This window comes from Chrysemys picta, chromosome 16, assembly GCF_011386835.1.
Source record: "Chrysemys picta bellii isolate R12L10 chromosome 16, ASM1138683v2, whole genome shotgun sequence".
Lineage (NCBI taxonomy): Eukaryota > Metazoa > Chordata > Testudines > Emydidae > Chrysemys > Chrysemys picta.
Genome location: NC_088806.1, coordinates 3,319,950 through 3,347,390, shown reverse-complemented (window position 1 = coordinate 3,347,390; position 27,441 = coordinate 3,319,950). Strand labels below are relative to the sequence as shown.

Here is a 27,441-nt window from a genome sequence, read left to right as displayed (position 1 = left end):
ACAGCTCCCCCTCTCCTCAAGGAAAAAAATGTTTGGTCTGCAGACAAATACACCTCTACCTCGATATAACGCTGTCCTTGGGAGCCAAAAAATCTTACAGTGTTATAGGTGAAACCGCGTTATATTGAACTTGCTTTGATCCACCGGAGTCTGCAGCCCCACCCCCCCGGGAGCACTGCTTTACCACGTTATATCCGAATTCGTGTAATATTGGGTCACGTTATATTAAGGTAGCGGTGTATCTTCCAAGGAAATCGAACCATCACGAAAAATGTAGCATAGACAAATGTGGCTAGACTCAGGCCACCCCTTTAAGGAAAAACAACTCTACAGATTAAAAAATGACCATCCCTTTAAGAAATATTTTTTCCCCCGCAGACACATCCTGACCAGGTACATGAGGCACCACTAGTTCTGATACTACGGCCCATCAGAGGCCATCCCTTTAAGATTTTATTTTGTCTGCAGATTCACCAAGTCTATCGAGGACCACCTGAAACACAGGTCGGACAGCTGGTCAAAAGGCCATCCCTTTAAGAGTTTTTGCTGTCTGCAAACAAATATTGACCATTACCTATGGCTGATTGGCAGCCACCCTTTTAAGAAATAGTTCCCACTGCAAGTAAATATTGACCGAGTACTATGGCCGCTTGGCCTCCACCTCTGTATGAGTTTTACAGAGGGGAGTTTGTTGTTGGGTTGGGGGTGGGGGTGTTTGTCTGCAGATCAATATTGACCAAGTCTGTCGAGCAATGACAAAATCCCATGTGGAAGAACCTAGCCAATCAGCCTCTAGCCCTTTATGACTATATTTTTTGTCCACAGACAAATATTAACCAAGCGCACCTGGGCTGGCATTGCTATAATTTTCCAGACAGGTCACTGGATCCTTGGACCTCAAGGTCGGGCATATTACGATTATTTTGGGGCCAGTTTTTCATACAACATTGTGGCTGACTAATGATCTGGGCAGGTTATGACCCTGCCGAGGGGAAACCTAGTCACAAGGTGTTGGAATTTCCAACCATTTCATAACAACTGCGAGGGCATTACTGTGGTGGCCGGCTATTTCACTCAAGCAACCAACAAACAGCGGGGAGAAAAGTCATCCCGGCTAAAGATTCGGCACAGCTAAGAACGCCGAAGACTTGCGATTCCAAGCAAAAAAACAACTGCGGAGGGCCCACATGCCTGTAGCCCCCATGGCCAGGGGCAGGAACCAAATGCAGGACCTCCAGCCCCACAAAGCAGCTGTGTTAGCAGGGAGTGATCGGAATATTGTTCCTATCGGAACCCCTAGAGGGAGCTCATCCCCTGGCACCCAGATTAATATATATATATATATATATAAGAAAACAAACCTTCAAGGCCCTCTTTACCCATCCCAAAGAAGCAAAAAAAGAGCAAAAAAATATTTGTTCATAGATTCCAAAGCCAGCTGGGTCATTTTGCTCAGGTAGTTTGACCTCCAGGAGAACACAGGCCAAAGACCTGCCCCAAAAGCTCTCTAAAAACAAAAAAACACACCCAATCTTGACTGAAAACTTGCCCAGGATGGAGTATTCCCCCCACGACACTCAGTAACTTGTCCCAACAGTTTGTCCCCTTTAAATTCACACCAACACCTTTAAGATCAATGGTATGGTCCTTTTCTGCATCTGGGGATTACCATGGAGGAGAAGCTGGATATGAGTCCAGCTTTGAGTGTGCCCTTTGCTAATTGGCGGCCACCCTTTTGCCAAGAAGGCCAACGGCATATTGGGCTGTATTAGTAGGAGCATTGCCAGAAGATCAAGGGAAGTAATTATTCCCCTCTATTTGGCACTGGTGAGGCCACACCTGGAGTATTGTGTCCAGTTTTGATCCCCCCACTACAGAGGGGATGTGGACAAATTGGAGAGAGTCCAGCAGAGGGCAACGAAAATGATCAGGGGGCTGGGGCACATAACTTACGAGGAGAGGCTGAGGGAACTGGGCTTCTTTAGTCTGCAGAAGAGAAGAATGAGGGGGGATTTGATAGCAGCCTTCAACTACTGAAGGGGGGTTCCAACGAGGATGGATCTAGACTGTTCTCAGTGGTGGCAGATGACAGAACAAGGAGCAATGGTCTCAAGTTGCAGTGGGGGAGGTCTAGGTTGAATATTAGGAAAAACTATTTCCCTAGGAGGGTGGTGAAGCACTGGAATGGGTTCCCTAGGGAAGTGGTGGAATCTCCATCCTTAGAGGTTTTTAAGGCCTGGCTTGACAAAGCCCTGGCTGGGATGATTTAGTTGGTGTTGGTCCTGCTTTGAGCAGCGGATTGTACTAGATGACCTCCTGAGGTCTCTTCCAACCCTAATCTTCTATGATTCAATTCTATGATGATGCAGATGTACTGTGTGTGCGTGAGATTTTTATTTTATTTTTTAAACCATGAAAAGCCAGGTGGGTAAAGAAAAGTCCAGTTGGAGCTGGGACCACGTCCCCCAGGGGAGCTGCTCTGCAATGATCCCCCACATTCCTCTTGGACACCGTTTGCATGTTGCATGAAGAGACAATCCTGGGTGGGTCCGATGGGCACGTCCAGGAGCAAGGTCTGTGGTGTTAACCCCCTGCAGGTGGAGGAGCGCTGCCCGGACCCAAGCTGGTGACGAAAACTCAATCCACGAGTTGACGGTAGATTTCAGTGTTACCGGGTGGATCCAGCCCTGGCTCCAAACGGATTCAATCCCAGCGCACTTGACTCAATTGCCTGCGCCCATCTTGAGCCAACCAGTCCCTGCCCTGGGGCCGGATGGGAGCCGGCGCCCCCTAGAGGGGAGAGGCCCCTGCCCCATTCCCTGCCCCCCTGAGCCAGCCAGTCCCTGACCTGGGGCCAGATGGGAGCCAGCGCCCCCTAGAGGGGAGAGGCCCCTGCCCCATTCCCTGCCCCCCTGAGCCAGCCAGTCCCTGACCTGGGGCCAGATGGGAGCCAGTGCCCCCTAGAGGGGAGAGGCCCCTGCCCCATTCCCTGCCCCCCTGAGCCAGCCAGTCCCTGACTTGGGGCCAGATGGGAGCCAGTGCCCCCTAGAGGGGACAGGCCCCTGCCCCATGCCCTGCCCCCTGGGGCCAGATGGGAGACCAAATATTACAGTGCTGGATACGTGTATACAGCCCACACAGCCATGGGTGGGAACTGAACCCAGGACCTCCAGCCCCCCCAAACATCTGTTAGCGGGGAGGGAGCTCCCCTCGCTGCCCCTAGAGGGAGCTAATCCCCCAGCACTCAGCCGGCAAACTGCGGTAACCCCATGGGGGCATCGCTCCATTCCCCCATCTTGTCTGTCCGGGGTTCTCTGCAGAAAGCAATTAGGGTCTGAACAAATCACCCACCCATCCCCATCTCCTCACAGTGGTACAGTCTGAACCCCTGAAGAAAGGGAGGAGAACAGCAGGTCCCAGGGGACGCTGCCCATTACAGGAATGAACATGAATTCCCAGGTCAGCTGATGTCCCATGATGCACCTGGGGTCCTTGGTTGAAGGTGAACGGCAGATCCCAGGTTGGCCGAAGTCTCATAATGCACCTGGATCTTCAGCTACAAAGCGAACAGCAATTCCTAGGTCGGGGCCACAGTCCCACAATGCACCTAGGGAGGTGGGACCAGCGCATGAAAAGATGAGTTCATTTCTGGTGACCGGCACGAGTTGGCCACCCGGTCCGGCCCATCTTCCTTCCACAGGACATGATGGGGGCAAGAGGGGGAGCAATTTGAGTCTGCCCCATGGCAGAAAGGCCCACAGGGACTGCCGGGAAGCATTAGGTGGTGTTGGCCATGGATCTGGATGGGGGGGAGGGGAGGAAGAATTAGTCACATCAGAGCCACTTGGTCTCCCCCAGCTCCCTGCCCCCATCCTGCTTTTATTGGGGAGGCACTCTAGGCCACATCTCTATGGCGAGGGAGAGCTGGAGGACTCTAAATGCAATAGAGCCCTAGGGTAACCATTGGGCCCGCCCACAGCCATAGAGCTTGGGCCAGGGCAATGGGCAGTAGAGTGGGCAGAGTAGCTCTATGTAGGTGGTTGCTCTGGGCCCCGTCTCTATGGTTAAGGAGAGTAGGAGGACTCTAACTGGAATAGAGCATTGGGGTGACCTCGGAGGGGGCAACCTGTAGGCCACGCACAACCATAAAGCAGAGCAGCTCATGGAGAGAGCCATGCTACCGTCTCAGGCATTCTAGCCCCGTCTCTATGATCCATGGGATGGGGGACAGAACCGGGCTCCCGGTGGGGGCTCTGTGATAAGGGCGGGGTGGGGGGTTGTTGGAGGGGGAATTCGGAGGGAAGGTGAAGGGGAACAATATGGTGGTGTTATGCAAATAATCTGGTGAATATTAATCAATATGTAAATGAGTGCAGTGTTCATTTGCATAGACCTGTGGTTTCCAGACCTGGCTGAGATGGGGGTCGGGGGTTAGGGATTTGCATCCGGGGAAAGAGGAGATGCTAAGAGCTGCCGGCTGCCACAGATGGAGTGTCTAAGAGGGAGGAGCCCAGGGTAGCCCCATCTTCCCGGCGGTGCGGCCAGGAGGCGCATGGCAGGTGCCTCTGGCTCCCAGCATGGCTTGGCCTTGCCGAGGTGCTTCTGGGGGTGACTTTATCCATGGGCGGGGCAGTTCAGAGCCTTATTGCAGCTCCCCTGTTCCCCAGCCCTGGCCTTACCTCCGCCCAGCCCGGCCTCCCATTCGCTGGCCTCCCTCACTACTTGTTCTGCCGGGCTTTCTCCAGCTTCTTCCGACGGTCTGCGGGGATCTCATCCAGGCTGATACCATGGTTACTTGCCCTGAAGGAGGGGGGCAGAGTGAGTCCTGGCTCCCAGCCCCCGCTGCTCTAACCACCAGCCCCCACTCCCCTCCCAGAGCCAGGGAGAGAACCCAGGAGTCCTGGCTCCCAGCCTCCTCTCACTTCATTTCTTTCCAGCCATCCCCTCCCATCTCCCTCAAGACTCTGGCTGCCCCACTCCTCTACCCTCAGGTCCCCTCTCAGGGTGGCCTCAGGGCTGGGCATGGATGGTGGCCACCCACCCCATCCTGTCCTTCCCCTCCCATCCCCCCGGGGAGGTCAGAGGGGGCTCCAGGCCCATGAGGCTCTTACCCCGGCTGCAGGTCGGGGGGCGTGGGGATGGGTTTGTTGAATCCATCTCGTCCCACCAGCCAGTACGTGTCTTCTATGCCTTTGCCCTACGGCAAAGCAAAGAGAGAGAGACTGTGAACCCAGAGCTGGAGTGGCGGGGGCTGTGAGTCGGGAGTGTGGGGTACTGACAGAGCTGGGGGGCACAGGGCTGGGCTAGCAGGGATTGTGGGTTGGGAGTGTGGGGCATTGGCAGAGCTGGTGGGGGGCAGGGTTGGGCTGCGGGTCAGGAGTGAGGGGCACTGGCAGAGCTGGGGGGAGCCCAGGGCTGGGCTAGCAGGGGCTGCGGATCAGGAGTGAGGGGCACCGTTACCTTGAGCTCCGTCTTGCCCCGAACATCCAGTTTGAATCCCTCCTTCAGCGAATGCAGGATGGTGACCGTGCGGATGTTCACGTGGATCCGGTAAGCTGGGGAAGCACCCGGGACATGTGTGGGGTGAGCATCCCTAATCCCCAAACAAAATCCCCACCCTCTGCTCTGTCCACACATCCCCTGCCCCCCTCGTACAAACACCCTTGGATGCCACCCCAGGAGATTCTCTCCCGCCCTCCCTAGCACTGCCCTGGGCCCTGCCAGAGGACGAGGGGGGGACTCACGCAGGCCGGTGGACTCCATGCGGGAGGCGGTGTTGACGGTGTCCCCGAAGAGGCAGTACCGGGGCATGGTGAGCCCTACCACACCAGCCACGCAGGGCCCTGGGGGAGACAGGCCAGGAGATGGGTTACGGTGGGATGGATGGATGGACAGGCTACAGGGTGCTGGCCTGGGCGTGACTGACCCAGCGATGCTGCCTGAGATTGCAGAGAGCCTGAACCCATTGCTCTGATGAGGGGAGATGCCCCCTGCATCTCAGTGGGGAGTTATCTCTGAACCCCATTACTCTAGGGGGGCCCAGCCAGTCCCAATCCAACAGGGAGGTTGTGGGGAGACCAAAGCTCTACAGCCCTGATTCCCCACCACCACTCAGTCAAGTAAACCCCAGAGGAAGTACTGGGATCCCACTTCTGACACCAAAACCTCTCCACGGGTGGGGGTAGGGAGGGGTTCCTGGGCAGGAATGAAGGGCCCCATTATGCTTCAACTCCAGATGGGGGCAAGCTGGGGCCTGGGGGTGCAGAGAAATAAGCGGCACAGCCATCATGAAGTGGCGGAGGCAGACAGAGGGAGTGTGGCCATGGCTTGGGGAGGAGGCACGCAGATAGGGCAGGTCCATGGAGGATGGGGTGTGGCCATGGAGGAGGGGACGTGGCCAAGGCTCAGGGGGCACAGGGAGGGGGCATGGCCATGGCACTCTGTCCCTCCTGCCCGTGCCATACCGGAGTGCAGGCCGATGCGGATGCGGACGGGCACGTCGGGCATGTGGCGCATGCGGAAGGAGCCGACGGCGCTCAGGATGTCCAGCGACATGTTGGCAATTTCGCCTGCGTGCCGGTTCCCGTTCCGATGGGGCAGCCCTGAGGCCACCATGTAGGCATCTCCGATGGTCTCCACCTGCCGGGGGGCGAGGTCAGAGGGGGAGCCCTGTCCTCACCCTGTGGGGCACTCCACCCTGGAGCACCCGAACTCCCCTGTCCCTGTCCCCCAAATCTCTGCTCCCACCCCCCCAGTATTGGGCTCCCCAAAACCCACCCCCAACCTCCACCTGCCCCTGGCTGGGCCCCCCATCCTTGCCCCTCTGATCCTGCTCCCCTGTGCTGCCAGCCACTGCCCCCCATTTTGGGGGCCCCCAATCCCTGGTGCCTCCAATTACCACCCCCATGCTGGGGCCCCCTGATCTCCCCTTCTCTGACTGGACTCTGGATCCCTGTTCCCCCACAACCTCCACCTCCCTCAGGCTGCCCCCCCATCTTGGCCACCCCCAAGTCAGGGCCCCTGCCCCCCCCAACCACTGCCCCCATCTCGGGGGCCCCCATTCCCCTATGTCAAGATCTTCCCCGTGTCAATTCCCTGCCTCCCCCTCAGGCCAGGCCCTGCCACACAGGCCAGGGGGGGCACCTTGTAGACATCGTGGGAGCCGATGATGGCATCGAAGAGGGTGTAGAGGTCATTGAGCAGGTCCACCACCTCGATGGGCTCGCTCATGGCCGAGATGGTGGTGAAGCCCACGATGTCACTGAAGTAGAGTGTCACCTCCTCGAAGTACTCAGGCTCCACCGGAGTCCCCATCTTCAGCGCCTGTGCCACCGACCTGCATCACCAGGGGGCATCAGCGGGGCTGGGATAGACCCCGACCCCCCCCCCCCCCCACTGGTCACCCACCACCTCCCCAGAGCCTGCGCACCCAGCCCCCAGTCTCAGGTAGAACCTGGTGGCCGCGTCATGCATTGTTTCTCGGTACCGCCAGCCTGGGGATTCAGGGAGTGTCCAGTTGGGTGCGGGCCAGCCTCTGGGAGCACTTGGGGGGCTGGCTGGTGTACAGGCCCTGCAAGCATGGCAGCATTGGCCTCATGAGTCTGTCCTGTATGGCTCTGGGTTCCCCACCCCTCTGCCTGGCTGGCTCCACGCTCCCTCCCCTCCAAGCTGGGACTCACGGTGGCAACATCTGGGTGAGCAGCTTGTCCGTCTTCTGCTTCTCGATCTCCAGCTCCTCCGTCCGCTCCCGGATCAGGTCCTCCAGGTTGCTGGAGTACTGCTCCAGCATGCGCAGCATGGAGTCTATGATGTTGGTCTTCCGGCCTTTGTTGATGTTCTTGAACTGCGGGGGGGGGGAGACATGAGAGGGACGGCTCCCACCTGGCACCAGTGCCCCTGCTCCCCCATCACTGCTGGCTCCGGCGCCTCCTATTGGCTCCAGCATCTCTGCTCCCTCTCTGGGCACCTGCTCCAGCATCCCCATTCCCTATCAACTCTGGTTCCAGCATCCCTGCTCCCCTGGGTACTGGCTCCAACATTGCTGGCACCCAAATGTCACCTGTTTCCAGCGTCCTAGCTCCCTGTTGGCTCAAGTGTCTACGCTCCCCCCCGCCCCAATCAGCTCTGCTTCTGGTGGGCAAGGCCAGCTCCGGTACCCTCCTTTCTGCCCCTAACCTACTGGGCTGGCTCATCCCCTGTGCCCCATCCCCCATGGGACCAGGCCACCCACCCCGCTACCTGGTCAAAGATCTGGTCAATGGTCGGCCGCCGCTCAGGCTGCTCGCTCCAGCACTGCTTCATCAGCTGGATGCACTCCAGCGGGGCCTGGTCCACCGAGACCGAGGGACGGCACAGCGGGGGCGGCTTCTCCACCTTCCGGATGATCTCTGCCAATGAGAGGAGACCCATGGTCACCACAGGTGCCTGCCACCCTGCTCTGCCTCCACCTACTGCCCACCTGGAGCTCGGGGGCAGCCCGGAGCTTGGATGGCAGGGGGATGCAGGTCGGGAATGAGGGGAACCGGCAGAGCTGGGGGGCAGGGCTGGGCTAGCAGGGGTTGCGGGTCAGGAGTGAGGGGCACTGGCAGAGCTGGGGATTGCAGGGCTATGCTGGCAGGGGACTGCAGGTTGGGAGGGAGGGGCACCGGCAGAGCAGGGAGGCAGGAGCTGGAAGAGATGGGGGCACAGTCCCTCCCCCCGTACCATCGGCCGGCATGTCCAGCATGCAGTAGGGGGCACTGCGGCAGATCACCTCCTGCATGATGATGGAGATGCTGTAGACGTCCCCACGGAAGGTGCCCTTGCGCTCTAGCGTCGGGTCCCGCAGCAGCTCCGGTGCCGTCCAGAACCGCTCTGGGGACAACAACAAGAAGGGCTGGCTCAGTCGCCTATAGCCCCCCCCTCCCCTGGACATGATGACCCCTCCAACCTGGCCCCCCTCCACCCACATGGGCCCCAGCTCTGCCCCCTTCCCCTGCCCAGACACTTCCCCGGGGCATCACCTTCAGGCCTGGGTGGGTCATGTGGGATCTTCTGGGCCTCCAGGAGCTCATTGTAGCCGTGGTCCGTCACCTTCAGCACAAAGCGCCCATCCACCACGCAGTTCCGTGATTTCAGCCGTCCATGGACCACGTCCCGGTGATGGAGGTACTTCATCCCCTGCAGGGGGGAGGAGGGAGAGAGACGAGGATGAGTACAACTTTCCCCACCCGCGGCTGGTCCCCAGGGCTGCCGACAGCACTGGGGTCCGTTCTGATTGTGTGACAGCCCTGATTGACCATGTGGGAGATCCAGTGGATCCCTCCAACCAAACCAGGGAGTTTGCTCCTCAGTTTATTTGGATCAGTAGGTCCCAGGGACTCTCTGGTCCTGATGCCAGGTCAAGTGAGTGGATCCCTCTGGCTGACCCAGGATTGAATGGATCTTATGTTCTTTGTGGGTGACTGGGCTCTGGTGCCTAAGTGATCCAGTGGATCCACCAGCTCGATCGATTAATTAGTCCAGTGGGTTTCCTCTCTGATCGATGCATTGAACCAGTAGGTCAACTGGATGCCCAATCTGCCCCCAGATTGGTCCGATAAATCCATCTGCCCCAGCCAGTTGATCTATCCAGTGGATCCCCTGACCAGTTTTTTTGGCCAGTGTATCCCAGTGGGTCCCTGACCAGCACCTGGCTGATCCAGTAGATCCTTGTCATCACTAGATCTACTGATTGGGTTCCCTGAGTGTGTTTAACCAATAGATCCCAATGGTTTCCCTAATCAGCTGCATGAATGATTCAGTGGATCACTCTGGCCATGCCAATTGATCTATCCAATTAACATCTTTCCCAGTGTGTTGTGCCAGTGGATCACAGATTAACCCTGTTTTGATCTAGTGGATTCCTCCACTCCAATCAGTTCAACTATCCATTGGAATCCTTGCCCAGTCAGTGTGTTGTACCAGTGGATCCCCAGCCAGAAGATCGATCCACTGGATCCCTTTGATCCTCTCGCTGAGTAGACCTCTCTGGCCAGTGGTTGGTTAGCCCAGTGGATCCCCCAGCCCTACCAACGAGCACAGTCTGGGAGTGGATCCTATCCAGCCTCCCAGCCCTGGGGTAGATCCCCTTCCCCTTCTGTGAATGGATTCCCATGGACCTCCCAGCAGATCTCCTCCACCTGGTGCTTTGGGCATCAGGATCCCTTCCTGAAGCCGGGGCTGAATGTGAATGGATTCCCTCTGCCAGGATCCTGCAAGATCCCAGCAGATCCCCTCTGCTTAGCACTCTGTGCGAGAGGGATCCCTTCCTGAAGCGGAAGCAGGCTCACTCTTCAAATGGATCTCCCTGAAATCTTCCAGCCAGCGTCACCTGAAAATAGATCCCCTCCAAACACAGCTGGACCCCACCCTACCAGCAGACCTTCCCTGTGTGACGGGATCCACTTTGGCAGCTGATCTCCGGCAGTGGAACCCTGAGCTCCCAGCAGATACTTGGCATCACAGGATCCCCACTGGCTAGCCATCTTGCAAGTGAATCTACCCCATGCCCAATGAACAGCAGATCCTGGCCAGCAATTCATGCAACTGGATTCCCCTGCCCACCCCATCAGATCTGCCACGTATCAGTGGATCCAGGCCAGCTTGGTGATCCCTGAAAGTGGATCTCCCAGGCCTCTCTGCAGATCTGTCATCTGAACAGGATCCCCTCTGGGTGGTGATCTCTGAAACTGGATCTATTTCCCCCACCCCTGTTTGCGCATCTCTCCTAGCTGATACCCCATGTCCTTAAATTCACTCACCAGTGGATACTCCGGTATCCTCCCCCACCAGGCCTGATTCCCGCTTCCTGCCCCAGACCCCAAGGCAGGATCCCAGCCCTGTCCCGCCCCCTTCCTCCTGGCTGTACCTTGATGAGGTCAATGAGCAGGGAGGACTTGAACATCCAGTCGAGCTTCATGTCCTCGTTGCGGATGAGGTCCTCCAGGCTGCCGCGGGAACAGTGCTCCGAGACAATGGCAAACACCCCGCAGTCATAGAAGAACCCCAGGAACAGGTTCACGTTCTCATGCCTGAGGTCCCGGAGCTGGAGGCAGGGGAGACAGAGAAAGCCAATGGCCAGGGAGGGGAATGCACAGGGTCTATCACAGCCCCCCGGAGCAGCAGTGACACCCAGTGGCCAGGCAGGGGAATGCACAGGGTCTATCGCAGCCCCCCGGAGCAGCAGTGACACCCAGTGGCCAGGCAGGGGAATGCTCCCTGTGTCTCAGAGCTGCCATTACGGTGACATGTTCACTGCCGTTCTCACTCACCTTGCAGAAGCTGGTTTTGGTGGCCGGCTTGATCTCTGTGTGCTTTTCCCCCGGGAACTTCTTCAGCCAAACCCAGTCGCCCTAGGGGATGAGACAGAAGGGCAGTCCAGTAAGCCCAGAGCCAGGCGAGTGGCGGATTCCCGCAGCCAGCCACACCAGGGCAGGGATCAGAACCAGCCAGATTTGTGACAAACAATAGCAGGTTTAGAAGCCAGCAACACCCTGCCCCATCTCACGCCACCCGGCTGGCACCAGCGTGGCCTCCAGGGGCATCCAGTGGTAGGGCAGGGAAAGCTGGTCTTCCCAATGGTGGGGAGAAGACAGCAGAGATGCTGCAAGCATGGGGGTGGGAAGGGGAGCTGCCCACTGCATTTTCAGCACCAGGTCTTTGGTTCTTTATCCCTCACTGCATCAGGCTCTGGGCCCCCCATTCTAACCACCAGACCCCACTCCCCTCCCAGAGCCGGGGAGAACACCTAGGAGTCCTGGCTCCCAGCTTCCCCCACTCTAACCCACCAGACCCCACTCCCCTCCCAGAGCCGGGGAGAGAACCCAGGAGTCATAACTCCCAGCCATTCCCCTTCTAACCACCAGGCACAAGGCTACTCATTGGTTAGTGCCAAAGCTTTAAAAAATGCATCCTACTTTTTCAACCCCACCCCCTCCACCTCCGAGCAGAGATGGCACCTGACCCGGGGGGCTTGGGCTGGAGATGGGGATGGCAGAAGGGGGTTGAGTTGCTAGTTGCCCCTCCCAGCTGGCTAAGATCCACCATCAAAATCGCTGTATCCTGCAGCTGTGGCCTCATGCCTTCAGCCTTGGCTAGGGAAAGCCAGGCCCACGATTTCCCACCCCAGCCAGAAAGAGAACAAACCCGGTGTGAACGGGCAGCCACTCAGCCAGCTATGGCACCGTCCCACCAGTTGCTACAGGGGCTATGATTCATGGGGGGGGCCAAGGTTTGCACCAGGCTAAGGTTTCCCTCTCACATCCCCTCATTTCACAGGCCTTTGTTGATCTCCTCCGAGTAGAGGCGGTAGGAAAATTCTCAACAAAAATGGTTCCCATTGGCAGACGCCGTTTGGGCCACACCAAAATTTTTGGCATCAATTCTGACAAAATTTCGTTCAAAAATTTGGGGAAGGGGCGAGGGGGGGAGGGGAGTTCCAAAAGGTTGAAAAACGTCTGATTTGGGAGTGCAACGTTTGGGTGGGTTTTTTCCATTGTGAAATGACTTTTCATTACTCGATAGTCAACGAGAATTCAAATCAACCATGGAAAAATTCAGATTGAGCTGAACAAAATGTTGGAATTCCTTGCGATAAGAGACTTCCAGCGGAAGCAAAATCTATTTCAGAATTGGGTTTCGCACAAAAAGACCCTAAAATTCTGAAATTTTGAAGGTTCAAAATGTCCCCCCTCCCCAAAAATAAATTTTGTTGGATTTCCCCCCCCCAAAAAAAGTCTCAAAAAAGTAAAATTGCAAGACAGAAAATCAATTTCTGACCAGCTCGATTCAAAACTCCCCGATTCACCAGAGCACTTTGGCATGGACTCAGCTTTGAAAGTCCCACTCAGATGGAAGTGTGGCCAGAATCGGAGCAGAAAACACCAATCCTGCGTGGGGCAGATCCATTGATAGGATCAGGGCCTCAGGACCCAAAAGACCAGAGCTGCTTTCGGAGGCGGGGGGAGGGGAGGGTGGTCAGTAGTATATGGCTTAATAGCATTCATCACCATGTATTTCTGACAGGTTTCCACGTCCCATTTAGGGCTTATATCCTGCCCTCTATCCCCTGTGTCGAAGTTTGGCGCCGTCGGCCATTTTGAAAAAAAAAGTTGATTTTTTTTTAAACTTTAAGTTCTCTCACTCCATTCTTTCAACCTTTTTCTCTAAACAAACAAACAACTGTATCAAAGCACAACCACACAACATACCCCCTATTCAAACATAAAAAAATTCAAATGGCCGATGGTGCCAAACTTCGATGCCAATGGTAAGAAAACCCAAAATGTTAGAGCCAGGGTTCAAGGATCATGGGCCCCAGTGGGGGGGGGGTGTCATTGCAGGGTTTCAAAACCCTCCCATTCTTTATGGCTAAGTAACGGGTCGTTGGGCTCAGCACAGGGAGAAATTGTGTCACATGCAGGCAGTCGAACACATCTAGCCTCCAACCCTGGGAACTTTCTCCTGGAGCTGCAAAACAGGATGGGGTGTCCTCTTCCCACGGGGTTTTTCTGCCAAGGATACCACATGGGGTTGATTTGAGGCTTATATAAAAACCTGGCACTTGGCATGGAAGGAGCAGGGCAATTTGGACAGCGGCAGTCAGAAATTCACCCATTGCCATCACCGGACTGGCCACTAGTGGGAAGCAAGGAGTCACCCCCAGTGTTCAGAGAGTCCCCCATGGGGAATTGTGGCTGGGAATCCCACTATTCCCACCTCGGAGCTGGGAAATCTCTGAGAGATTTGCCGGAGGCTAAAAGTTCAGCTCCTGGAGGTGCGGGGGGGAGAAACTCCACATTGTCACTCCCTGCCCAAATGCTGCTGCCTAGCGAGAGGAAATTGAATCAGCATTAAGGAGACCCCACTGGCTGATGGGTCAATAGCTGCTGAATGTGGGCTCATGAGGGTTGCAATGTTGGTGGTGTGAGCTCCTGGAGTGGAGATCATTATGGGAGGATCACAGCCCAGATCTGGGTTGGGATCCGGGCACCGCCTGGCCCAACAGGGCCCTGATCTGGGTCTGGGTCCAGGCAGTGCCTGGCATGATGGGCCCAGATCTCGGTCAGGATCCAGGGAGCGCCTGGCATGACAGGGCCCAGATCTGGGTCTGGGTCCGGGCAGCACCTGGCACGACAGGGCCCGGACCTCAATTGGGGTCTGGGCAACGCCCAGCATGACAGGACCCCGGTGAGCAGTAACTGGCCCCGTAACACCAATAGTAAGAAACACTCCCCCTTCCCCATGGTGTCCTCTACTGTGTGCTGTGTGCATCGTGGGGAGAAATTCTTGCTTTTTGCGCCATTAAAAAAGATCAAAATACACTCCCCTGGGAACGGGGAGTCCCCCCTGCCCGTGACAGGTGGATCCAATGGGCAGGCAATGCGGCCAATGAGGGAATTGGACCCAGGCCCAGTGGTGGCATTACCGACTCAACTCCAGGCGGTGGGGAATGGGGGGCAGCTAACAGGTGCCATAGCCGCTGCTTTCCCTCCTGTCCTTGGGAAAGGAGCAAAACCCGGGGGAGGAAGGGAAGAAGCCAAGGGGGAGGACGCGGGAGCCCAAAGGCAGCACCTGGAGCCTTTGGCCGCTTACCTGCACGGCTGCCACTAGCCCTTGGTTGTTAAACAAAAGGAGGAGGAAGGGGACGTGGCTGTTGCATTTTTGCTTCTCATCTCCCTAGGGATGGCAGGAAGCAGCTGTCAATCACGTGCCTGGCAGGGTGGGGGGGAGAGAGAAGCACGGGCAGGGGGTTCCCTGAATGCTGGTGGGGCAGGGGAAGGGGGTGGAGGTGGAGGAGCAAGGGGGGATCCCGTTGGGCTGGGTAAAGGATGGGGAGGCTGGCACTGGGGGGAGAGTTCGCATGCCAGCAGGGCACTGGGAGGCAGTGGAGATGCACTGGGAGGATGGCAGCTGGGGGGTGGGAAGCACAGATGTGCCAGAGGGGCTTGCATGGCCAGGGGCAGTGGGCAGAGCCATCCCCGAGAGGCATGGAGGGAGTGAAGCCCAGGCGGATACTTACCCAGGGGGTATTTACCCAGGAAGGGGTATTTACCTGGGTGTCCTGGGGTATTTACCCAGTGAGGGACAATGCCTGGGGGTATTTACCTGGTAGGGGCACCCAGGGGGCAGTCCCCAAGGGGTATTTACCTGGTGGGGACACCTGGGGGAAGTGCTCAGGGAGTATTGACCTGGTGAGGGCACACAGGGGCAGTGCCCAGGGGATATTTACCCGGTGGGGGGTCTGTGCCCTGGGGGCAGTGCCCAGGGGGTATTTACCCAGTGGAGGGGTCTGTGCCCTGGGGGCAGTGCCCAGGGGGCATTTACCTGCTGGGGGGTCTGTGCCCTGGGGGCAGTGCCCAGGGGATATTTACCTGCTGGGGGGTCTGTGCCCTGGGGTCAGTGCCCAGGGGATATTTACCCGGTGGGGGATCTGTGCCCTGGGGGCAGTGCCCAGGGGGTATTTACCCAGTGGAGAGGTCTGTGCCCTGGGGTCAGTGCCCAGGAGTATTTACCCAGTGGGGGGTCTGTGACCTGGGGGAAGCATCCAGGGGGTATTTGCCCGGTGGGGGGGTCTGTGTCCTAGAGCCAGCACAGAGGGAGAGGGCACTGGAGAGGGGGTGCCGGGGGTCTGGGAGAAGGTTACCTCAGCAACAGCCACGTTGGTGTTGTCGGGGGCAGCTGCCAGGCTCTTGAAGCTCCTCATGTCGGAGACGCTCTTCCCCGCCAGGCTGGTGCGGCTGTCGTCCATCTTCTGCCAGGACAAGGGGGCAGAGCATTAGGCTGGCTCTAGGGGTGGAGGGGGGCTCTGACCTCCAACCTCTGACCCCAGATCCCTTCCACCCAATGAACTCCCATTGGCATCTCTGACCCCTGACCTCTAGGGTGTGCCCCTGTGAACCCCTTCAGGGAGCATGACCCCCAGTTGGCATCTCTGACCCCAGGCCCCCAGTCCTGAGGGAGTCTCTCCCTCTGACCCTGGGGGCACCACTGTCCAATGTCCCTGACCCTGAAGCATGTCTGTGACCCCAGGAAGCAAGTCTGATACCCCCAGCCTCTCTACCCCACCACGGCTGTCCAACCTGACATCCAACCCTCCTCGTCAACCTCCTTCCACTTCACCCCACCATCCTGAACCCCTTCCTAAGACCCACTTCCCCAGCTCTGCCCCACACATCACCCTGGATGGCTCCTGCCGGTTCCCCCCCACCGTCCTTTGCCCCCCTGCTCTTCATCTTACTTTGTTGCTGCTCTGGGTGTGGATGAAGGTCAAGTCATCCATGGTCAGAATGATCTTGTTGGGCCCCTTCATCAGCTGGGCGTGCAGGATCCGGCGCCTGCAGGGTGTGGAAATACAGAGACATGGGGAGCAAGCCCCGAAGTGTGGGGGGGCATTGCACCTTCCCCCAGACTGCTGGGAAAGGATGGGGGGAGCCCACCTTGGGAAATGGGGGGACCTCACTTAGGCTACCTTCCGTGCTGGGCACTGGGGCACGGAAACACCAGACGACCCCCCCCCAGGATTAATTAAAAGGGGGAGTCTATGGAGCTAGTAGGGCAGCAGGCATGAATGTGGGGCCTCCCCCGAGCAACCTCTGCCTGTCAGTCCCAAGAAAAGCCAGGAGACTGCACAGTTGTCAATACGGTCGTTAGCCCATAGTTAGTGATAAGCAACAAGGATCCAATATGGCTACCAATTAAGTCATCAGACCATGGCAGGATGGGCTGGATCCAACATGGCCACCAGCACAGCCATGATCCCACAATGGGATGGGCCAGGGTCCAACATGGCCATCAATGACACTATTAGTCCATAGCAGGAAGTTGCCCACTCCAGCTCTGCCGGGCGAGCTGCTCCCAGCACTCACCTGATGTAGTAAGCAAGAATCGTTCCCCCAACAATCAAGCTGGAAACCAGGATGAACAGGAGCAGGATGAAGCTGGGGTCCACCCCTACAGGGGAGAGAGAGCAGGGGCGGGGTTAGCAATGGAAGGCGGGAGAGACTCCAGTTCCCCCACCCCCACTCAGGATCAGCCCTCCCTCTCCCCCTGAAACCCACACAGGGATGCCCCCATTTCTCCTGTCCCCCGCGATCCCCTACAAGGGGTTTCCTGTGTCTCAGCCCCCTTTTTTTCCCAGTTCCAAGACCCCCAAAAGTATTCTCCTCGTCTCCTTCAATCTCACCCATACGGACCCCTCCTCTTTCCCCCTTTCCCCTCAGCAGAACTCCTCTTCTTTCCCCTCCTCTGTCCCAAAAGGACACCCCATCACTCCCCACCACCCCACGGATGGAAGGAAGGCAGGGGAAGGGGATTCTCTGACTATTGGCCACATGCTCAAGTGGTCATGGGATAATTAAAGCTCCAGACCCGAGCAAGGACGTCCCAGGGCAACTGTCAGGCATCAAACTGGGCAAATCCATGACCAGCTGAGGAATTCCCGGCTGGTGCAGAGTAACCTGCTCCAAAAACACAGGCTCCAACCAAAGGAAATCTCCAGGAATAGGAGCAGTATAGGGTCTATGACACACAGGGGAGGGGGCTCTGTGCCCAGCCAATAAAGGTCAGCTCAAACTAAAATAGCTAGTCCATTGCATTCTTAGTGCACAGCAGGAAATGCCAGGATCCAATATGGGCTCCAATGTATTAACAAGTCCACAACAGGAAGTGCCAGGATTCAACATTGCCACCAATAAAGTCCTTTGCCATGAACAGGAATTGGACAGAGACAGACAGTTTGATGCGTGTATGGAAATGGGTGGAAATGCGTGGGGATGCGTGATTGGACGGAGAGGTGGGTAGAGGGACAGACAGATGGGTGGGTGTGGGGAGGGCGGGACAGACGGATGGATGGGTGAGTGAGTGAGTGAATGGATGGACAGATAGGTGGGTGCATGTGGGGATGGGTGGATGGATGAACAGATGGGTAGATGTGCATGGGACAGATGGATGATGGATGGGTGGACAGACAGATGGGGGGTGCATGGGGATGGATGGATGGACAGATGGATGCATGGATGGATGGGTGTGCATGCAGAGGGATGGATGGAGGGATGGATGGACAAACAGACTGGAGAGTGCATGTGGGGAGGGAGGTGGATGGACGGGTGGGTGCACGGGAGATGGATGGGAGGTTGTCGGGTGAATGCACATGGGGATAGATGGATAGACGGGTGGATGGACGGAAAGACGGGTGGGTGGGTATACATGAGGATGGATGGGTGGCTGTGTGTGGGGATGGGTGGATGGACAGTTGGATGTGTGTGAAGATAGACGGGTGGATGGGTGGATGGGTGTGCATGCAGAGGGATGGATGGACAGATGGATGGGTGGATGCACTTGAGAATGGATGGCTAAAAGGACAGGTGGGTGCAGAGGTGGTTGGGAAGATGCACATGGAGACAGATGGCTGGACAGATGGGGGATGGGCGCACATGGGGACAGATGGCTGGACAGACAGACAGATGGCTGGAGACAGACAGATGGCTGGAAAGATGGACAGATGGGTGCGCATGGGGACAGACAGATGGCTGGACAGATGGGTAGGTGGGTGGGGGCGCATGGTGACAGATGGCTGGACGGACAGGCTCATGGGTGCCCGTGGGAATGGATGGGCGTACGGGTGCATGTGGGGACAGACGATTGGATGAACGGGCAGAAGGGGACGTGTGACATTATTGATATAACCTGTGACCATATAGATCATTGTTGCAACCACTGTTATATATTTGCAGCAAATATTGTACAAAGGTTGTCGTGTAAGGTGTCTATGGAAAGGTTATAATTTGCTGATTATGATTATGCTATCTGTATGTGTGTAGCATTTTTGTAGTTGAAGTTATGAATATTGGCTATGTACTTGTATATCAATGTGTTTTGATTCTAAGTAGCCTCAGTGAAACATTTGGTCAGCTTCTTGAGAAAGGACTATTCTCAGTAAGTGCCCAATCAAGAAACACTTAACTGACAATGGACTTTGGGAGACACCAATCCACATCTGAGCTTTCCTGGGAACATTCAAACTAACATGTAAACAATGGCGTCCGCCTGCAAACTGAGTCATGCATGGACATGTGACTTGCCCATGTGACTCCAGGCTCCATCTTGCTGCTGTGATCGTCCACAGGACAGAGGATATAAAAGGCTGCTGCATCTCCTCCATCTTGTCTTCAATCCTGCTTCTTACCTCTGGAGGGACTTTGCTACAAACTGAAGCTCTGAACAAAGGACTGAATGACCCATCCCAGCTGTGGATGGACTCCAGAGACTTGATTTGAACCTGCAGCTTATTCCATCACTGCTACAAGCCTGAGCCAAGAACTTTGCCATTACTGTATGTAATCGATTCCATTTAACCAATTCTAGCTCTCATCTATATCTTTTTCCTTTTATGAATAAACCTTTAGATTTTAGATTCTAAAGAACTGGCAACACCGTGATTTGTGGGTAAGATCTGACTTGTATATTGACCTGGGGCTTGGTCCTTTGGGATCAGGAGAATCTTTTTCTTTTACTAGGGTATTGGTTTTCATAACCATTCATCCCTATAACGAGTGGCACTGGTGGTGATACTGGGAAACTGGAGTGTCTAAGGGAATTGCTTGGACTGTAACTGCCCTGCTTTAAGTGATTTGTCCTGAATTGGTACTCTCAGTTGGGTCCCACCAAAGCGAGCATCATTACAGGGTTCATGGGGACAGATGGCTGAACGAACAGGTGGAAGGGGGCAGGTGGGGACAGATGGCTGGACGGACAGGTAGGTTGGTGCGTGTGGGTACGGATGGCTGAATGGATGAGGGGGTGGTGCACGTAAGAACGGATAGATAGATGAACGGGGATAGATGGATAGATGGACAGGTGGATGGGTGCACATGGGGATGGATAGCTGGACAGATGGGCAGATGAGTGCACATGGGGATGGACAGATAGACGGACAGGCAGAAGGGGGTGCGTGGGGATGGATGGCTGGACAAATGGGCATGCGTGGGGACGAATGGCTGGATGGACAGATGGGCGGATGGATGCGCATGGGAATGGACAGCTGGACAGATGGACGGGTGTGCATCAGAACGGATTGCTGGACGGGCGGGCGGGTGTGCCTCAGAACGGATGGCTTGATAGACGGGCAGACAGGTGCGTGTGGGGACGGATAGCTAGATGCACAGGTGGAAGGGTGCATGTAGGGAAGATTGGCTGGACGGACAGGTGGGTTGGTGCACGTGGGAATGGATGGTTGGACGGACAGGCGGACAGTTGCGTGTGTTGACAGATGGCTGGACCAATGAGTGGCCAGGTGCACATGTGGACAGATGGCTGGACGGACGGGCGTATGGGTTTGCGTGGGGACAGATAGCTGGACGGATGGGTGGATGGGTGCGAGTGGGGATGGATGGCAGGGCAGATGGGCAGACTGGTGTGTGTGGGGACAGATGGAAAGACGGACAGGTGGATGGGTGCATAGGGATGGATGGTTGTATGGATGACCAGAGGGGTGCTCGTGGGGATGGATGGATGGACGGACAGGCAGATAGATGAATGAGGTAATGAATGGCTGGATGGACAAGGGGGTGGCATGCGTAGGAATGGATAGATACACGGACGGGCGAGTGCACGTGGGGACAGATGGATAGACGGACAGGTGGATGGGTGCACGTGGGGATGGATGGATAGATGGATGGGTGGATGCATGCATGTGGGGATGGATGGCAGGGCGGATGGGTGCACGTGGGGACAAATGGCTGGAAGGACAGGTGGATGGGTGCACATGGGGATGGATGAACAGACGGGTGGATGGGGGCCCGTGGGAATGGATGGCTGGATGGATTGATGCACGTAGAGATGGATGGATAGACGGACGGGCGGATGGGTGCATGTGGGGATGGATGATGGAAGGACGGGCAGATGGGCGCAGGTGGGGATGGATAAACGGATGGGTGGATGGGTGCGCATGAGGATGGACGGATGGGCGGATAGGTGCATGCAGGGATGGATGGAGGGGTGGATGGGTGCGCGTCAGGACAGATGGCTGGACAGACAGATGGATGGGTGCATGTGTGGACAGATGGCTGGACAGACAGACAGATAGGTGGGCATGCACGGGGGTGGATATCCGACTAGACAGAAAGACAGACCAGATGCGTACGGGGAGGAACACATCGGGAGGCCGGAAGATAGATGGCCAGACAGCGAGCGCTCACCCCCGGAACAGACGGACGTTGGGTCGAACCAGCAGCTCGAGTCGGAGCTGGGGCTGGCACTGTGGGGCCAGTGGATGGTGTGCCCCATGTAGCGCAGCCCCTCGGGCCCCGTGGCCACGCTGTAGGTGGGCCAGAGACGGTTGCCTTTGCCATCTGTGTCAAGGATGATGTAGCTCACCATGGGGTCGCCGTCCTCGTCGGCCGCCAGCGGCTGGCAGAAGCCATCCAGTTGGAAGTCCCGGGCATGCTCGGCGATGCTGGAGCCCATCACCCAGCGGCTGGCCTGACGAGTGCGCTCCACCGCCTTGGCCAGGTAGTAGATGGAGTTGTAGATGGTGCCGAAGAGCGGGTGCACCTGGGGCCAGAGGGGGAGCGGGGTCAGGGGGAGCGAGGGCAGGTTGTAGGTCTTGGCACACACCCTCCAGCATCCCAACAGTGCTGTATCCTCATTGGCCACAGCTGGGCGCCAGTTGACTCCGCATTAGCCACGCCACTCCTTTCTACCTCCCTATTGGCCACGGCTGCACATCAGCCAACTTTCCTGCTTTCATTTTCCTGCTGTTTCCCCATTGGCCACGTGTGCACCTCCATTCCACCTCCCCATTGGCCACCCCTGTGCCCCTCCATCCCACCTCCCCAATGGCCATGGCTGGGCACCTCCATCTCACCTCCCCATTGGCCACCCGTGTGCACCTTCCGACTCTGCATTGGCCACAGCCATCTCTTTCTGTCTTGCCATTGGCCTCAGCTGTGCACCTACTGTATCCCTATCCTCCCCTCTTCTCATTGGCTCAAGACCATAGCCATCTTGTGCCTCCATTGTCTCAACCCTCCCACCTCCACATTGGCCATGGTCCCAAGACCCCCTACCTCTCCGCCCATCCCAGGGTCACGCCCAGCACCCTATGGCCTGTGCCCTCTGTGTCTGGTGCCCACCTGCGTGGGGTCCAGGTGAGCCGGCAGCTCATGCGCCTGCTGGGCGTCCTGGAAAGCCTCGCGGAAGCCGCGCTCAGGGGCATCGATTGTGACGGTGAGCACGGCGTCGTAGGCCAGCCGCAGCTTGGTGTTGTTACCCAGTACAGGGTAGGGAGTCCGGCGGTAGGGCAGGCTGTACATCAGCGCATCGTAAGGGATGAAGACGAAGGTGCCGTCCGTCATGCGCAGGTCCTCGGCCTTCTCCAACAGGAGGCGCTGCTCCTCCCCACCCAGCAGCACCGAGTGCATGCACATCACCACCACTGTGGGGAGCGGAGGGCATGGGGGACAAGGGGACATCAGGCGGAAGGGGAGGGGAGGAAGACACAACGGAAGGCTGAAAAGCACCCAAGTGAGAGCGGTGGGTGGGGCTGGCCCCCAGCCCTCCTCAGCTTGGGATCAGGCTTCCCCTTGCACCAAGACATCGGGATTCCACCCATCACCCCACAGGGTCCTCTGACCACCCATCCCCACACACTCCTCTATTCCCCCCATGCCTCTGTCTCTCCATCCATCCCCACACACCTCTCCATGTGTCCATCCATGCCCCACAGGCCCCATGCATTCATCCACCCCACACACCTCTCCATCTGTCCATCCATCCATCCCCCACACACCTCTCCATGTGTCCATGTCTCCATGACCTCTCCTGAGGTCCCTTCCAACCCGGATATTCTATGATTCTATGTGTCCATCCATCCACCCCATGTGCCTCTCCATCTGCCCATCCATCCATCCCCCGCACATCTCTCCGTCTGTCCATCCATACATTCCCCCCACACCTCTCCATGTGTCCATCCATCTCCCACAGGCCCCATCCATCCATCCACCCCACATGCCTCTCCGTCTGTCCATCCATCCATCCCCCACACACCTCTCCGTCTGTTCATCCATCCATCTACCCCCCACACAAACCTCTCCATGTATCCATCCATCCCCCACAGGCCCCATCCATCCACCCAACACACACACCTCTCCATCTGCCCATCCAACCATCCCCCCATGCCTCTCCATCTGTCCATCCATCCATTCCCACACACGCCTCTCGGTCTGTCCATCCATCCATCCATCCATCCATCCATCCATCCCCCCACACACCTCTCTGTCTGTCCGTGCATCCATCTCCACACACTCCATTCTCTATCCATCCCTCCCCATGCCTCTCTATCCACCCACCCCCATACAAACGTTCTTATGAATTTATCTATCTATCGCCCCTGCATTTCTCTGTACGTCCATCCCCCTACACCCACATCCATCTTCTCTCTCTACCTAGGCACCCAGCCCCTGGTAAATTTACACATCTCCAGGCCAGAGGGCCAGCAGGACTGGCCAGAGCCCAGGAGACCTCACTGAGCCCTCCCACTGTTGAACCCGCAGCTTCCAGCTCAGCCAGCGTGTCCCCTTAGCCTTGAAAGTCTCCCAGTGATGGGGCATGCTCCCTCCCTGGGGGCCCGTTCCCAACAGCTGATCCCCCTCCCAGGACAACGTGGCCCCCTTAGTTCTTGTCTGAATTTGTCCAGTTTCAGCTCCCAGCCATTCCTGACCCAGGAATCCTGGCTCCTCTGCTCTAACCACTAGACCCCACACCCCTCCCAGAGCCAGGTAGAGATCCCAGGAGTCCTGCCCCTCCCCTGCCAGCGTACCTCTGACATTATCGGCCCTCTGCACCTTCCGCAGGGCATTCCGAGCCCCATCAGCCCCGGGCTCCATGGTGGTCACCACGCCCACGGGCAAGCCAAACTCACGCAGGGAGCTGGCCAGGCCCTGCCCCACCTCCACCCACAGGTCCTGCCGGGAGGTGACCACAGCCACGTGGGCCCAGCGGAAGAACTTGAGGACAGCGTAGAGGACGGACGAGGCCCGGGGCAGGGGCCGGGCAAAGGTGCCCCACCGCTCCACCTCGGCGTCCCCGTTCAGGCAGGCCCAGGAGAAGACAGGCTTGTTCCAGGCCCGGCCCAGCAGCCCGGCCGCCCCGCAGGCCCCTGGGTTGAGTGGCCCCACGAAGCCCGAGGCGTAACGCTCGGCGTTGACCAAGGCCACCAGCACCTGGCTGGTCTGGCACTCCTCGTTCAGCAGCATGTAGTCAAACCAGTAGCCCTGGTTCATGGTGGGGTCTCTGTTGAGCCGCCCAATGGCCAGCTGGGCAGCCACCTCGGGCAAGGCCTGGGCGAAGATGGGGTCACAGGTCCAGGGCCCCATCACCCCCACCTTGAAGGTGGCCGGCTGGACCCAGGCGGGCCAGCCCAGGAGCAGGAGCCAGAGCAGGGGAGCCTGGGGCCGCCGTCGTCCCCACCTGGGGTGGTTGGAGAGGCGCAGCAGGAACCTGTGGAAGCCAAACCAGGCGGGAGGCATGGCTCAAGGGAGCCGGGGGGGCGGCCACAATGTGGGGAGAGGGCACCGGGCTCTTTAGCCCCTCGGGGGCCAGGCCCTGGAGGCTCGGGTGGAAAAGGGTCCAGTCACTGCGCCCGACATCACGGGAGGAGAGGTCGCTGCCGCCGGAGCTACGGGGAACAGTGCACCTGGAAGAGAGAGGAGACAGGTGTCAGAATGAGAGACAGAAAGTGGGGGAGCTGGGAGCCAAGACTCCTGGGTTCTCTCCCCGGCTCTGGGAGGGGAGTGGGGACTAGTGTTTAGAGTGGGGGGGCTGGGAGCCAGGACTCCTGGGTTCTTTCCCCAGCTCTGGGAGGGGAGTGAGGTGTACTGTACTGTCTTGCTACCCATCTTACTGCCAGGGGCAGTCCTCTTGTTGCCAGTGGCAACCACCCTACTTCCAGTAGTGGACTTCTTGCAGCTAGGACCACCCATCTTACGGCTGATGGAGACCATCTTGATGTCAACAGTGACCACAGCACCAACCACAGCAGCTGTATTGCCAACAAAGGTAGCCATATTATTAACAACAGTGGCCACCAGCCATATTGTCATGAATGGCAGCCATATTGCTAACAATGGTGGCCATATTCTTAACTTTGGTGGCCAATCCCCAAGGGACTGTGCATAAATGACACAACATTTAGTGGGTGGGTCCTGACTTTTGCAGGTTTGTTTCAGCATCGCAAAGCGTTACAAGGGGTGGGTGGCTCTTGAAAATCACCAGAAAAGCATGTTGCGTCATTTATGGCCAGCCCTCCTAACATGTTGCTAACAACAGCGGCCATATTGTGTACTGTAGACATACTCTTAACAACGGCGGCCATATTTGTGAATAACAGCAGCTATATTCCCGACCTGCTGGCAATATGGCCACCAGAGGTGGCCATAATGCTAACAATGGCAACCATCTTTCCAGCGCGCAGGTCCCACAGCCTGTACCAGCCCACCATGACCTTCAAAGAGGCGTCCCTTGCCTTGACAGCAGGCAACCCCATCCCCCCATCCCTCCCGCCCCACATGCATGGGGCCTTGCATGGCACGTTTCCACGGCAGGCCAAGGCGAAGGGTCACGGCGGGCGAGGACAGCTGTCCTGGCCTAAATCCACCTGATCTCATCAGCCTCGGCTGGTATTAGCCAAATGACGGCGACACGTGCCGCCCGGCACTTCCATAAACCTGCCCACTCCCCTCCCCCCCAATCCTAATCCCCCAGATGAACTAAACTGGGATTAACCCTTTGGCCCCAGCTGCCCGGTCGCATTAGGTGTGAAGCAGCCCAATGGCCCAGGCAGCCACGTGTGAGCTCATCTCTGGCAGCCCCAGCCTGCATGTCGCCTGCCCCACGTGGATGGGCTGGCGGGGGGGGGAAGAAGCCACGGGCAAGGTGGGGAAGGATGGAGGGAATGGATGGGTCACCGGGGGAGGTCAGTGGTGACCTTGGTCCTCAGTCAGCTCTCGGCCGAAGCAGGGAAGAGAGCCAGGGAGAAGGGCAGGGGCTCAGCAGGGGGTGCTCTCCCCTGGCAGGCAGGGCTGGCCCCAGGGCAGCACTAGGGGGTGCTGTGCTGCAGGGAGCGGGGCAGGGGGCTCAGCAGGGGGTGCTGGGTTGCAGGGAGCGGGGCGGGGGCAGTAGGGGGTGCTGGGCTGCAGGGAGTGGGGCACTCTCCCCTGGCAGACAGGGCTGGCCCCAGGGTGGCACTAGGGAGTGCTAGGCTGCAGGGAGCAGGGTGGAGGGCTCAGCAGGGGGTGCACTCCCCTGGCACTGTGAGTATGAGGCTGGAGGAAACCATATGATTGTCTAGGGTAACCTCCTGCATAGCACTAACTAACTAACACACCCAACCTCTGACATTAAACCACGGTATCCCAGCCCTCAGGTGACTCAACTGGCCGAGAACAGGTGAGACCAAGGTGTCCTCTGTGCCCAAGGCCCTGCCACAGCAGGGAACTGACTATGTGAGACATGCCCAGATGAGCCCCACGGGGTATCAGCGCCCTATGCTACAGAGGAAGGCGTAACCACACACCCACATGGTCCCTGCCACTCTGACCCAGGGGGGAAATTCCTTCCCAGCCCAAATCAGGTGATTGGCTGGATCCTGAACCTGTGAGCAAGACCCACCAGCCAGGCTGCTGGCATGAGGATTCTCCGAACCATGCCTCGTGTCCCATCTAGGCTGTGTCCAAGTGCTGCTGCCTCAGAGGAAGCAAGCACACAGATGCATGAACAGCACCAGGAGACACCAGGATGGGTACCCTTCTTGACCCTTGCAGCTGACCGGCTGAGGCCCTGAAGCATGAGCATTAGAACATGAGACCTAAACCAGGAGGAGAATGGGGGTCCCAGAGGTTGGCAAGCCCTGCCCCCGATCTTCACCAGCAACCCCCTCATTCAACCCCCCTCAGATATTTCTCTAGCTCTTTTGCAAAATGAATTAAGCCATTTGGCCCCCACAGCATCTCATGGGAGGCTGGTCCAGACCCTCCCATCTCCGGTGGGTAGAAACCTTCTGCTCTCTGGCCTCCACTAATCCCTGGCCTGTTTAGCCCCATTCGTTCTGGTGCCATTACCCTAGGAAAGGCCCCCACGTGCCCCCCCCCATGTGTCACCTCTGTCTTTGGGGACAGGGGTTCAAATCTCCCTCAAGGCTCCGTGTTTCCCAGCATCCACCATTCAAGACGGATGTTGACAAATTGCCAAGGATCCAGCATGCTTCTGTTCCTGGTGTGACCGCTGCTGGAATCCTGTGCCCAGTTCTGGTGCCCACGGTTCCAGGAGGAGGCAGGTCAATTGGAGATGGTGTGATGGGTTGGGTCACAGAGACCCCCTTGGGACTGCCACCTGATGTGATGAGCCCATTTTCCCTGCCAGCTTGGG

At 57.5% G+C, this 27,441-nt stretch overlaps 1 protein-coding gene across 1 annotated transcript; it reads right to left on the bottom strand.

The window, feature by feature from the left end:
• Nucleotides 1-1,934: 1,934 nt before the first annotated feature.
• GUCY2D (guanylate cyclase 2D, retinal) lies at nucleotides 1,935-24,693 on the bottom strand. The gene is made up of 19 exons (XM_065570368.1): nucleotides 23,837-24,693; nucleotides 22,152-22,453; nucleotides 21,216-21,570; nucleotides 16,887-16,971; nucleotides 16,259-16,355; nucleotides 15,665-15,772; nucleotides 11,292-11,372; nucleotides 10,889-11,065; nucleotides 9,003-9,159; nucleotides 8,704-8,853; nucleotides 8,239-8,387; nucleotides 7,680-7,843; nucleotides 7,144-7,336; nucleotides 6,465-6,639; nucleotides 5,745-5,843; nucleotides 5,461-5,555; nucleotides 5,112-5,197; nucleotides 4,680-4,800; nucleotides 1,935-3,799 (listed from the first exon to the last, which is right to left on the bottom strand). The coding sequence occupies exons 1-18, from the start codon at nucleotides 24,543-24,545 to the stop codon at nucleotides 4,719-4,721; spliced, it is 3,264 nt and encodes a 1,087-aa protein (XP_065426440.1). The 5' UTR covers nucleotides 24,546-24,693; the 3' UTR covers nucleotides 1,935-3,799; nucleotides 4,680-4,718.
• Nucleotides 24,694-27,441: the final 2,748 nt, after the last annotated feature.